At 37.4% G+C, this 14659-nt stretch overlaps 1 protein-coding gene across 1 annotated transcript in view; it reads left to right on the top strand.

Moving 5' to 3' along the window:
* The window catches only part of LOC121728978 (cyclic AMP response element-binding protein A), a 130823-nt gene that overhangs the window by 97410 nt on the left and 18754 nt on the right, over nucleotides 1-14659 (top strand). Inside the window, exon 2 of the mRNA XM_042117334.1 lies at nucleotides 14229-14427. Within this exon, the coding sequence (XP_041973268.1) occupies nucleotides 14229-14427 (199 nt within the window). The remainder of the gene's footprint in view (nucleotides 1-14228; nucleotides 14428-14659) is intronic.

Below are 14659 nucleotides of genomic sequence, written 5' to 3'. Positions count from 1 at the left end.
GCAAAAAGAGACGTGTGATACATGATAGCAGCACTGTTTTTTTGACGTCCAGTCGGCACGTGCCGCACGTTGTCAATTTAATCTCATAGAATTTATGTTCAATCATGCTTATGTAAGTGTATACGTACACATATTTTTCACACAGATAAAATCAATTTTGGTTTCGTTTGATAGCTCGAGATTGTTGCTCTATTCCGCTAGGTATATTAACTTTATAGTCCCAACATAAGCCGACCACATGACGTAGGTCCGTCAACTGCCTGGGAATCAACTTCTCTGATAGTACATGAGACATTTGCGCTAATGACTCACTGCAGACTTACCGCGAACTTAAAGCTCATTCGCTCAGATAATAATAGATATTTGGTCAATCGCCAGTCAATACCGAACCACAAACACTCAATATGCTAATGCGCGGTATAGAAATGTCACTGGACGGCCTTCGGACCTTCGCGTTCGCGTAAATTTGGCCATCATCATCATCAGCAGCAGGAGCCCTGTTCTAATTGCAGGACAGACAGACTCACTTTTTTGCATTAATATGTAGTTATGTACAGTATTTGAATGGATTATAAAGTTAATATACCTAGCGGAATAGAGAAACAAAGGCCTGAGCAAGAGAGATGTCACTATCAGTAACACTGCGCGGTAAAAAGAGACGTGTGATACATGACAACAGCACTCTTTTTTTGACGTCCAGTCGGCACGTGCCGCACGTTGACAATTTAATCTCATAGAATTCATGTTCAATCATGCTTGTGTAAGTGTATACGTACACATAATTTTCACACAGATGAAAACCAATTTTGGTTACGTTTGACAGCTCGAGATTGTTGCTATATTCCGCTAGGTATATTAACTTTATGGTATGGATATAATTCTGTCTACTCTGGTATGAATACATGCTTATTATGTAATTCATGTGACAGTCAAATAACTATAAAAATACTAAGTAGCGAACTACATATTGGATAAGCTATCTTTATTATTTTTTGGAGAGACTGCCTCCTGGCTTCACAAACATTCCTCGGAGCTCGCGTATAATATACGTTATAATATGCGGCATTTCTAATATTATTGGTATGGATATCAAATAGATTAAAAAAAAGATGTTTCTGATTTTAATGAACTTGAATTGCATTATAATATTATGTTGTTATTCAGTATTATATCTAAGACCTTGTTATGTAGCGCACCTACTGTGGAAAGTCTTTATCAGGACCTATGTCCTGAGGTGGGTCTCCTTGTTCAGTAAGGCCAATTACTAGGGCATTCCAGTTTCCGCGTGGACCTACATTACTGGAATGAGCTTAAATAAATTCGAATTATGATTTGATAATTTATAAAATAAAGTACTTACATTTTATGCTCCCACTAGATGACTCATGAGGCATGACACCCGCAACTCCGTTGCGCCAAAATTCGTTTGTCGCGCGCTAACCGTACATTTTTCCGGGATAAATGTATTATGTATCCTATGTCCTTTCCTGGGACACAAAGTATATCTTCCTAATCCTATCTTCTTCTGATTAAACTCGATGCGGGTCCCAAGACAGCTTTAGCATGTCCCTCGGGCTCCCTTATATCATATCAAAGGGTTTTCGTGGTTGGATACCGATGTCGATCCTGGCGACACGGGAGGTACAGCGGTGGGAATGTATGGTGGGTCAAAGCCCGTTTAAAAAAGTATATCCTTACCAAATTTAAGCAAAATCAGTTCAACGGTTTGGGCGTGAAGAGGTAACAGACAGGCAGACTTTTGCATAAATTATTAGTATATATTGATAAATGTAGCCTAATAAATTTATTGTAAAGATAGTATTGATTGAGTTATATAAAGGCGGATAGAGATGGCATTGAGTGACCGCTATTATCTTTATTGTATCGAAACACCTATTTGTAGACTATATACTATTATAGTGGTCTCGCTAGTCGCGACATACTTGTTATGTATGTTACGTATGATATAATATCTATTTTCCTGTTTTTACTGGTTGTACTAAAACGAGACACAATAGTATGTTTTTATATGATACATAGTAATAGTAAGGACATAAAATTACTTTAATAATAACACTACTACGACTTCGCATGTTATGATTTAATATGCAGAGCTGAGTTACATTATTTGGTCGGATTATGTTAAGCCAGCAGGCAGTTCACACCACGGAAGGAAGATAAAAATGAATTGAACAATACCGAACAGTGAGTAGCTAAATGTTTCACTGAAAATACAACAAATAAATGATACATCTTTTCGATTTTTCTAAGATTGTCTCAGTTTTGGATTCTAAAATCATTTTCTTGCTACCAATTTGAAAGGTTTAATCTCTCTTGCGTTAGCACTCCCTACATCTGCTGTGAACGACAATATTTACGTGAAGTAAACACATCACTTAACAACAATATAACACGATCACATAACGTACATTCTTGAATCAAAAAGTGTTACACATAATATTTTAACAACACAGAGGTAGAGAAATCTGTAGAACATGTACCTTCTTACTCTAATGCTCATTAGCTTTGTCCACGCTGTGCCTTTTTCTGGTCGTCAAGAGCATGCGTTATAGCGCAGTCAACAGCGCATGCCCGCGATGTATCCTCTGACCGTATCCAAAAAACGAAAATGACAATGTTGGCGTTGCGTTCGTTGACGTACTCGTATTCAATCATTGAATGCGCCAAAACGAAAGTTGAATGAAAGAAGATGACGAAAATTGAAGACGAAAGCGCGTAGTGTGGACATAGCTATAAAGGTACGCAGAGCATAATAATTATTACTTATTCAAAGTCCGTTTTTTTCTGTCAAATGACTTTTCCAACATGCCAGACGAATGACTAAAACTTTTACTTATTCGTTCTGTTAATAAGGTAATTAGTAAGGATGATGTTTGTCAATCATTTTGATAACTTGGCGCCCTCCAAAAGGCACTATATTATTAATTTAAGTCAGGTTTAAGAGGAGGTGCCCTCAATTAAAACTGAAAAGGACTCGAACATGACATTAAGGAAGGGCCATCCGTCAAGTGTCCTTGTGCTTACCGCTTTTTGAAATCATACCAAAAAGAACAACGACCTTTGGAAGGATATTCGATAAGCATTGCTTGTAGGCTTTGTAGCTCTCTGTTTAACGATGTTAACCTGTAACGATGTAACCTTGCATAGTAACGAAAACAGAAAAGTTTTCGTTACTATGCAAGGTGTGATAAGACTAAGTGATAATACTTTAGAGTGTGTAATATGTATGGGTCCCGACTTACGTATACAGGGTGTAACAAAAACAAGTGATAATACTTTAGGGTGTGTACGTGTTCCTAGTAGAGAGTTCACTGTGAAAGTAGCAGCGCTGAAAGACCAAAATTTTTTTTCACTTTTGTATGGGGAAACTCGTGACGCTCGGGCCCTTGCCCATACAAAAGTGAAAAAATTTTTTCGTCTTTCAGAGCTGCTACTTTCACAGTAAACTCTCTACAAGGAACACGTACACACCCTAAAATATTATCACTTATTTTTGGTACACACTGTATAGAGTTCACTGTGAAAGTAACAGCGCTAAAAGATTAACATTTTTCACCTTTATGTGGAAAAATTCATCGCTGGGGCGCTTGCCAATACAAAAAAATTTTGCTCTTTCATCGCTGCTACTTTCACAGTGAACTCTATTATCTATATAATAGGGGACCCATAGATACACCCTAAAGTATTATATCACTTAGTTTGATACACCCTGTATATACTGGCTCTGCAGTTGCTCTCTATATTACTATTTAGGTTATTAGAATATCATTAATTATTATTATTATCTATTTGTTTTTGCCTTTTTCCAGCAGTGGAACACAAACAGCTAATTAGATTAGATTAGATTTAATTGTTTTCAACACTTTTCTAGTGTCATAGTCTGTGCGATCGTGCTAAAATAAAAATATTAAAATTGATGATTTATTATTTCACAATATATAATGTACTTACTTGTCATAGCAGTGTACAATGTACATACGAAAGTAATAATCCATTGTAAATTCAAAGACTTCTATTTAAATAGAAGTTTTTGTGTAAATTAGTATTTTAATACAATTCACCATCAGTTGAAACATCAAAAATGAATGGATGGATGCCCCCTTAATGCATATCTTTAGGTAATTAAAGACATACGCGCACTGTAAAACTGGTAAGTGTGGCCAGCAATATTCCGGACCAATACGACCTGCAAAACTTCAAGAAGAGAGCGTATTCCCTCTTAAAAGGCCAGCAACGCGCCTGCAGCTCTTCTATTGTAGCGAGTGTCCATGGGAGACTGTAGTTGCTTTCCATCATGTTACGCGCTTGCTCGTCTGCCCCCTTATTTTATAAAAAAAAACGTATTTGCCTAGAGAAGAGAGAAAGGTAGACAGTAGAGTGTCTTTCGGTATCGATTTGACATTATAATGTATTGCGCATATCCTGTGAAACTAGTTTTTGAACTTATAAAAGTTACGGTGTCTGTTATGCATATACGCTACTTAGAAGTGGCATCTGATTTTCAACACGCATTACATAATAGGAATATACTATACCCCTACGTATAAAAATTTTGACTAGTTGTAGAAGTTGTACGTAATGTTTTATCCTTGCCTGTCGATTCATCTTTCTAACGAAGGATAAAACATTATAGAAGTAACATCAGTAATTGTATATGTCGTAGGATGATTTGATAAATCCGTGTTTTCGCGAAATCCCTAGAATTTTCGCGAAAATTCGATTTATCAAATCATCCTACGACATCGTAGGATGATTTGATAAATCGAATTTTCGCGAAAATTCTAGGGATTTCGCGAAAACACGGATTTATCAAATCATCCTACGACATCTACATTTGTAAATATTTTTATAGTTAGAGACCGGGCATTGATGATTGAGACACAGTATTGGACTAAGGGCTCCAACACAAAACTGCGAATATGCATCGGATCTCAATATCTTATTTTTTGTATGAGTTTTGTTGCAGATTTTTGCGATGCGTTTTGTGTCGGAGCCCTTAATTCTATAATTTTTAGCTAAAAATATTGACACGTAAAATGTTGGCATTTAATACTAATCTTAAGTACCTAATATTATATTGTTATATTAATATAATAATTATTAATTATTATATTAAATTAATTAAATATTTAAAACGCCATATCTATAATATTCTTACAAACTCTACAGCATTAACAAGTTCACATTTTTCTGTCTGATTTTATCTCCCGTTCACCGTAGTCCGTAGTGCGTAATTTGGCGTAATTGCCGCGAGGCCAAAATGGCGAATCTGAACTTAGCCGCTTTTGGTAAAATGGCATTGTACACATAAGTGGTAATTAATGTATATATCACCGCATGCTATCGTTAATACTCTCGAAAACCGAGTAAAACTTGAATGGAACCTTAAATAAATTATGTCAGGTTTTTGTGAGAAGTTTAGCTATTCACTGTACTAGTGTAATTTATTGGCTTACATCAAACAGGTTAACTATCTTGCAACGTTCCTAATTAGCCAATCAAAACGAAAATGAATTGGTAAATTTCTGACAAAAACCTCAGAGTCGAGCATAGTAGACTAAGCAGCGACCATCCATCCAGCCTTTCCCAAAGTGGGCGATAACGCCCTCGTGTAGGCGCGGCTGAAGATCTAAAGGCGGTGTAGGACCCAGAAAAAAAGAGGGCGTTGTGTATAGGCCTGGGGGTGATTTATTTTATTTGGATGCATTTTAAAATGAAACAATGGGGGCGCTAAGACATAATTTGTTCTCGAAGTGGGCAGTAGACAAAATAAGTTTAGAAACCTCTGATCTATACTGATGTTATAAATTCAGAAGTGTTTCTGTCAGTTACTTCTTCACGCCCAAACCGCTGAAACGATTTTGCTGAAACTCTTTATGGAGATACTTTGAGTTCCTGGAAAGGAAGAATCTATACTAATATTATAAATGCGAAAGTATATTTGTTTGTCTGTCTGTCTGTCTCGTTTTCACGCCAAAACTACCGAACCGATTGTAATGAAATTTTGTAAACAGATAGTCTAAAGTCTGAGAAAGGACATAGGCTACTTTTTTAATGGAAAAAAGCGTTGTAAGGGAGTGAAAATGCGTAAATTTGTTCAAATTAAGTTAGTTCCAAAAATTCATACTAGATGGCGCCGTGCGTCTCCTACAATCTACATCGCGCTAATGCTTGCCCAAAAGTCTTTCTATTAGAGGTGGTATTATGTTACACTTGATTTTGGATATTTTTCGATTGTTATGCCTTTTTTAAGTTATTTAATAAATCAGTACTTTATTTATGCAGTGACGTATCTTTAAAGTTTAAACCTATCAATGATAAATAGTTTATGGGTAAAGTTGTGTAATTGGGGGGCTAAATAAGCTTAAAAATTTGGCATAAAATGTAAAGTTTAATTTAAAAAATTGAAATATCATGTGCACACTGCACAGCTGTTTTGATTTAAGGGGTAGGTACCAGGGTTTTTTTTATAAAAGCTTTTGACACCAATTTTGTTGACATCGCGCGCTATAAACTGAAGTCCACGCGGACGAAGTCGCGGGCAACAGCTAGTTCTCTATATTCCAGAAAAATGTAAAGTACCGGCGAGATAAACTCATTGGCATGTACGGTACCGGCGAGATAAACTAATTGGCATGTACGGTACCCGCGAGATAAACGAATTGGCATGTATGGTACCCGCGAGATTAACGAAATGGCCTGTACGGTACCCGCGAGATAAACTAATTGGAATGTGCGGTACCCGCGAGATAAACTAATTGGCATGTACGGTACCCGCGAGATAAACTAATTGGCATGTACGGTACCCGCGAGATAAACTAATTGGCATGTACGGTACCCGCGAGATAAACGAATTGGCATGTACGGTACCCGCGAGATAAACTAATTGGCATGTACGGTACCCGCGAGATATACTAATTGGCATGTACGGTGCCCGCGAGATAAACTAATTGGCATGTACGGTACCCGCGAGATATACTAATTGGCATGTACGGTGCCCGCGAGATAAACGAATTGGCATGTACGGTACCCGCGAGATAAACGAATTGGCATGTACGGTACCCGCGAGATAAACGAATTGGCATGTACGGTACCCGCGAGATAAACGAATTGGCATGTACGGTACCCGCGAGATAAACGAATTGGCATGTACGGTACCCGCGAGATAAACGAATTGGCATGTACGGTACCCGCGAGATAAACAAATTGGCATGTACGGTACCCGCGAGATAAACGAATTGTCATGTACGGTACCCGCGAGATAAACGAATTTTGGCGCAACGGAGTCGCAGGCGTTATGTAGTCCACATAATTTAGAATCTCGTCCGATTTCCCACACACTACACAGCCCCGTTTGAAAGCATTTGACCTTATTTGAGAGTGTGTGCCGGCTATAACACATTTCCTAGTCTGCCTCTCTAATTTATTGTAATTATCAACCTGGTTACGATCTATTAGCTCAGCACAATAAGATGGTCACGAAACCATCAGTGATTGGTTATTTGTAATTACTACCAATGTCATATCTTCAACAAACATAAAATAGGCAAATAACAGTTTTTGTTTTTTTTTTCTCTTTAATTAGCGTTGTTAATTCGTTATATGACCTTAGACAATTTGGAAGCGCTTATGAATAAATATTTGTTCTCTGCCGGTTAAAACCTTAGAAACTCCTACTTCCGAAAACTTGATGATTGGCTTTATGTTTTCTACTACAATAATTGTACTCTTACTGTAATTTCTGCAAGCTGTAAGATTTCCGAATAAAACAAATAAAATAAAACCGAGCCTGTATTGTTATAGTAGAGGATATTTTTGTAGTCACTCGAGCGTCATGGAGACCTAGTAGGTTTTTTACATTAGGTAAAACTGATAAAAAAATAAGAGCGTTTTTTTATTTAAGCTGTGGGTTCAGACACTGCAGCCATTTTAAAGTTTTGAAAAAGAAAATATATTCAGAAAATTACTTATTTTAGGTAAATTATAAATATATTTAAGACAACAAGGACTAAAGCATTTACCTAGTTTAGTGCAAAATAAAAAAAAAGGTTAGTTCGGAAAATAATTATGAACTACTACCCTACAGGCTTACCTGACCTTTGAATCGTCAGTGCTTTATATGGAAGCTTCTTTGGGGTATACTAAACATCCCCTACCTTAATCTGACAGATTCGATGACATTTCAATATAAAAAAATTTAAAAAATTAACCCACCACGTGAGAAATCTGATTTCTATACCATGATAACTAGACACATGTCTATACAAGCTTAATCTGACACGCTCGAGCGAATCCCGAAATCCCCTCTTCCCCTCCCCAACTATTACCCGGAAACATTTTTCCGTCACAAAAGGCTCAAGGTAGTGTATTCGTGCCAAATTTTTAAAAATGTGTTCACGACCTAGCGTGATGAGGTAACAGACAGACACTTTCACATTTATCGTAGCGTATTATAGTATTAGTATGGTTCAATAATAACGTCGTTCAAGGGCGTTTTAAAAATGTTAGCGTTCATCAATTATATAAAATTTAAAGACTTCAATTTTAAGAAAAGTTTGACAAATGTATGTATGTAGTAAGTATGTAGTAAGTATGTAGCTTATGTCAAAATCTTTTGAATTAAAATTCGACTGTGCGGCAGTAAGTTCTTACAGCTTTCGTTATAAAAGCTCTAAGGTCTCATGAGAGCTGAAAGGTGTGAAGTGAACGTCTGCCGAAGTAAGATTCGCCTTTGAGATTAGTGAGTCGACACTTTCGTAACATTTTAATAATGGACATCACCCAATACCACTGACGATCACGACAAATGTGAATCCATACTAATAAATATTGGAAATGCAAAAGTGTGTATCTGTTACCTTTTCACGCTTAAACCACTGAACCGATTTTGATATTTTGGTATGCAAGTACTTTGAGTCCCGGGAAAAGAAAAAAGCTTTTATTATTATGCAAATTGTATATTAAGTAAATTGAGGTTATAACTAGTTAAAATTTTAGGGAGAAATTTATTTTCTTCTCTTTTTAGAGTAAGTATTAAAAATAAAAGCTTTTTTTCAAAAAGTTTTTTGATTTTAATTTATTTTGCATGCTTTTACACAAAATTTTAACAAAACAGGGCTTTTTTCTCAGTAATACTCGGTCAAGTGCGAGTCGGATTCGCGCGCGTAGGGTTCCGTACCATTATAGAACAAAATCAGGCCAAAAATTGTGTTTTTTGTATGGGAGCCCCTCCCCCTTAAATATTAATTTTATTTTGTTTTTAGTAAGTATAGTTTTTTTTTTTATTTTGTTGTTATAGCGGCAACAGATGTGAAAATTTCAACTCTCTGGCCATTACCTTTCTTGAGTTTACAGCCTGGAGACAGACAGACAGACAGACGGACAGACAACGAAGTCTCAGTAATGGGGTCCCGTTTTTACCCTTTGGGTACGGAACCCTAAAAATCAATGCTCTATAGTGCCATAGAGCATCGATTCTCGTAGCTAAAGCCTAGTCTCAGCTCATTAATCTTGCTGTCAATTTGCGCCAGCTTCTTACTTGTTAATTGAAATCTCGCCATCAGAAAGTGACTTGCTATTTATTTTTCCATTATAACTGTATATTTTCGTGCTCACTCGACGATGGCCGACGCTGTATCTTCTGTACTTTCTATGAAAATAGAATTAGGGACAATCTTGGTTAGTGAACCTTCCTATATATTGTTCAGCGTTATAATAATACCTCTATGTGATTTTTAATCTAACGGCGGGTCATTTTTATTGTGACTTCAAAATTCTTTCATGGCTGGTTAACATCCCAAAATTATCCGGTGAAACAACTTTTTTTCATTAATAATTTTATTGCGCAATAAGTATTATGGACCGTCTAGGGTTGATATTGAACATCGCGCGCCTTCAATCCATTGTCAAACAAACTACTGTTCAATAAAATTGATACGTGATATTGCACAATACAATTGATCGTCTAGGGGCCGGCTAACAAATATAATATGTAAAACCCAAAGAAAACCAAAATCGTGGTAAGCATGTCATTATAGTTCAAACCACGAAGTGAGTCAGCAAACTTCCTTTAAATGTGAGTAGAGAGAGAATTTCATGTTAAAGTGACGTCATCTATTTAGCTATAATAGTGGGTTCAAACTTAATTTTACCTCGGATCAATTAAAAGTCAAGTAAACTAAGGTCAGTCAGAGAGAAAACAACAGACTATTGAAATGAAAATACGGGATTTCATGAGCAAGATTAAGTTTTTAATCATCTAGGTAGCCACAGTGGAAAGTATTCTAGGAAACCATTCGGGCCGGCGCTCAATCGATCATTGTTTTGTACCGTTTTTATCGCAAAATGTTTATATTTATCGTACAATGCGTCGAGAAATGAAACTCGATGTTTTCCAGGAAAATTAATTTTGAGCTTTCGACTCATTCGATTCTGTACAAAATCTATATACCTATATAAAACTCAAAGGTGACTGACTGATTGACATAGTGATCTATCAACGCACAGCCCAAACCACTGGACGGATCGGGCTGAAATTTGGCATGCAGGTAGATGTTATGACGTAGGCATTTGCTAAGAAAGGATTTTGATAAATTCCAATATATATATATATATATATATATATATATATATATATATATATATATATATATATATATATATATATATATATATATATATATATATATGACTGACTGACTGACATGGTGATCTATCAACGCACAGCCCAAACCGCTGGACCGATCGGGCTGAAATTTGGCATGCAGGTAGATGATATGACGTAGGCATCCGCTAAGAGAGGATTTTGATCAATTCTACCTCCAAGGGGTTAAAATAGGGGATGAAAGTTTGTATATAATAATACTTCTAAACGCGAGCGAAGCCGCGGGCAAAAGCTCGTTAGAATATAAAATTGAAAAGAAAATTGGAGGTGATGTCCGAAAGAGTACAAAATATCTTTGGTAATTATCAAAGAGCCATTCAAAATTTGTCACTACCAGAGTAGACAGAATGATATATCTATTGTGTCACTACAGTCTACAGAATACAGATACACATTGAATTTACAGATTTTGTAATCGCGGTGTTGGGCTGCAGCTTTTTCCAATTTTGAAAACACATCGCATCGCCTCGTCACGTTGTAACTTGTATTGTGATCCGATCTTAAGAGGATTCCACACCGCCCTTTTTTCCATACAAACGTTGTCCCCTGTTTCCTCCCTGGATAATGCTAGTAGAGTTATAATTTTTTTCCTGAATATCTACGGCCACTAATACAATGTCCCTATGTTTTCTTTTTTTTCATAATTTAATTATTAAATAAGATATGAACGTTCAAAAACCCAAAAAAATGGCCAGATTTTCCACTGTGTTCAAACGTCCAGAAAACAGATTTGGCTAGATTATACAAAAAAAGCAAAACATAGGAACACAGCTCAAGCCTTTTTTTAATCTTTAATGAAAAAAGTACTTAAATCGGTTAAGTTTTGGAGAAGGAATCAGGGGACAACGAATCATTGATTTTCTGGATTTTCTGCAGTTGTCTCTATCGCGTTCTGCGGTATAGGCTTGAGGTAAAGGAGACAGCTATAGATATTACACGTACTTTTTTTTCATTTCTCTAGCCCCTGTTGTATCCTCTTAAAGGTGGCTTTCCGATTCTTGCCGTAAGTGACGCGACTAACGTAAATTCAAATAAAATGCCACTTTATGACCTAGCCTAGGCTATAGGTGTAATTTCCTGCCGACATTAGTCTAGCGAGTAGCGACTAGCGACCCATGCCGCCGCCGATTTGTGGTGGCGTACAGAAATATAGCCTATGGTGTAGGTCATATAGTAGAATTTTATTTTTGTTGGTCGCGGTCGCTTGTTGTGTGGATCGGAAAGTTAGCTTGTGGGTGTTAGTCACAGCAGTGAGTGAACTTTCCGTCTGGGATTGTAATGTGTATCACGTATGGTGGCAGCGGTGGGACGCTCATGAGTCGTGCAACAGCCCCGAATTTACTCATTTGCATTGAATATTTATCGTTTGTTTTCACTCGTTTTCTCCTTGAAATGAAAACCACGTTTAAAATGAATTGTAAAAGAAAGAAAAAGACAATAATATACATAAGTTCGATTTCTAAATAATTATGAAGACTTAACTTTACTTACAAAAATGCTAACTACTAACTTTAACTTACAAAAACGCTACTCTGTGTTATTCAATTCCTTTACCGTGTATTAAATTGGATAAATAACAATACTTACTTCCAAAATGCTACCTAGATGATTAAAAACCGAATGTTACCTTCATCTGTTATATACTTACTTCTAAAATGCTACCTAGATGATTAAAAACCGAATGTTACCTTCATCTGTTATAAACTAAGTATTAACAATATTGTGGGTATATATAAAACTTGACATCACATTACCCTGACATTTCCTATTGTTTACTGCTGTGAGAAAAACGTTTACTTTTATGGCTCATGTAAGTGGATTTAATGTTACTCATTTAGTAGGTAATAAATAAATGAGCGTTTTATGAATATTATCAATTATGTAATGTAGAAGTACTAACTTATATCTGTAGTTCAATTAGTATTTTAGTATTTTTTTGTAGTCTTATTTAACTTAAAGTTGTTTACATATTTAGGTTTCGATAGAACTTTTGATTAGTATTTAGTTATTTTGTAACCACAATGACAGTATTAAAAACGTGATGTGTACTTGTGCTGTGTGCATAGCACAAACGAAAATCTCTCTCACTTTTCTCGTAAAAATCTCTCACAAGACAATTATCTCCTAAAATGAGATGTTCCTCATCAAAATTCTTTGGGCATTTCAATAAGTAGGAAAGTAAACATGGTGTGCGTTGGCCAGGCGGGGTCATCGGCCGGGTTTGGCGGCCAGCGCTAGGCCAAGGTGACGGCCGCGAATCTCGGCTCGGCTGTTCAACCCGACGCGGAATTCGTCTATTCCACATGGCCGACCGAAGGCCGATTTTTGAACGAATAGAAGCCGAAACTAAGCTCCTAGCCAAGCCAAGACGTTTTCTTTATCGCATCTTTTTAGACGTGGGAGAGCCATGCTTCGGCACGAATGGGCTGGCTCGACCGGATAAATACCACGTTCTCACAGAAAACCGGCGTGAAACAGCGCTTGCGCTGTGTTTCGCCGAGTGAGTGAGTTTACCGAAGGCCCAATCCCCTATCCTATTCCCTTCCCTACCCTCCCCTCTTCCCTTCCCTTCCCATCCCTATCCTCCCCTATTACCCTATTCCCTCTTAAAAGGCCGGCAACGCAGCTCTTCTGATGCTGCGAGTATCCATGGGCGACGGAAGTTGCTTTCCATCAGGTGACCCGTTTGCTCGTTTGCCCCCTTATTTCATAAAAAAAATCGTCGATTAAAATGTAAGTATAGAATTGACATAAGACGAGTCAAACGTCAACTTCATAATATTATCGAACGCTTATAATATGTCAATTTCGTACATAAGGAAGCGATAACGAAAACGTCTTGGCTAAAGGGCATGTTGATTGAAACGAGAGAAATTATTTTATAGAATGGCAATTGAAACGTGAAAAAAATTAAGTGAATAAAATTGACTTAACGGACGTTGTTCGTAGAGTCCACATCCTGAGGATGCTCCGGTGTTGGGGCGAAACGCGCGTCGAGGTTTTCAACCTGCCTGGTGGTGAGGGGCCTTGCACGGATTTGCCAACATTATTGCTTGTGTGGTGGTGGTGTTTGCAAGTTCTTGCATGCGAGTGTACGCATAGGCAGTGTGGGAGGAGGGAGGTGCTGTACGCATGTCTATGCGTACACTCACTCATTTACTTAAAGGTGGAAGTTGTTTTCGCGGAATATTGCTAAAAATAATAACAAACTAAATTTTGAATAAAATTCGCAAAACGTCCATGTTTTTCTAAGATACCTTCTTTTCCAAACAAAATTAAACCTACAGAGCTCTGTGGGTAGTAGGCAGGTGTATGCGTATTGAGTCTGTGAAAGTAGCAGTGCTATAAGAATAACTTATTACTGCTATTAGATCTATAAGAAATGCCCCTATATTTTGTATGTTTGTTATTTTTTATATGTTTGCCCATCAATAACAAAAAAAAGGGACAAATACACCCCTTAAGTATTACCACTACTTTATGTAACACCCTTAATAGTGAATGTCCATCAAGCAGTATCTTCATATTATGCTCTTTGTTTCAGGAGATGCAAGACGTGCTGGACGAGGAATCCGACATGGGCGACTGGCTGATCGAGCGGGACTCCAAGCTGGGCGTCATTCTCCACGACAGACTCATGACGGACGCCGCCCTCGGCGCCGCGCCCATCAAGACCGAGCACAGCTACAGCCTGCACTCCGACGTCGAGTCGCCGCCCGGCTCGCCGCACACCAAAGTCGATGGTAAGTGTCTAACCGCACGTCTTAGTAGGCGGTAAGTGTCAAACCGCATGTTTTAGTCGGCGGTAAGTGTCAAACCGCACGTCTTACGGCCGTTCCCAATATTTGATCTATCTCTGGTTTTGCCCTACTAGAGATAGGAATAGCTCACAATTGACATAAAATATATGTCTCTAATGTCTAATGTGAGCTATTCCTATCTCTAGTAGGGCAAAAACAGAGATAGATCAAATAT

The sequence above is a fragment of the Aricia agestis genome, chromosome 7 (genome assembly GCF_905147365.1).
Source record: "Aricia agestis chromosome 7, ilAriAges1.1, whole genome shotgun sequence".
NCBI lineage: Eukaryota > Metazoa > Arthropoda > Insecta > Lepidoptera > Lycaenidae > Aricia > Aricia agestis.
This window is presented reverse-complemented; position numbering and strand designations above follow the sequence as displayed.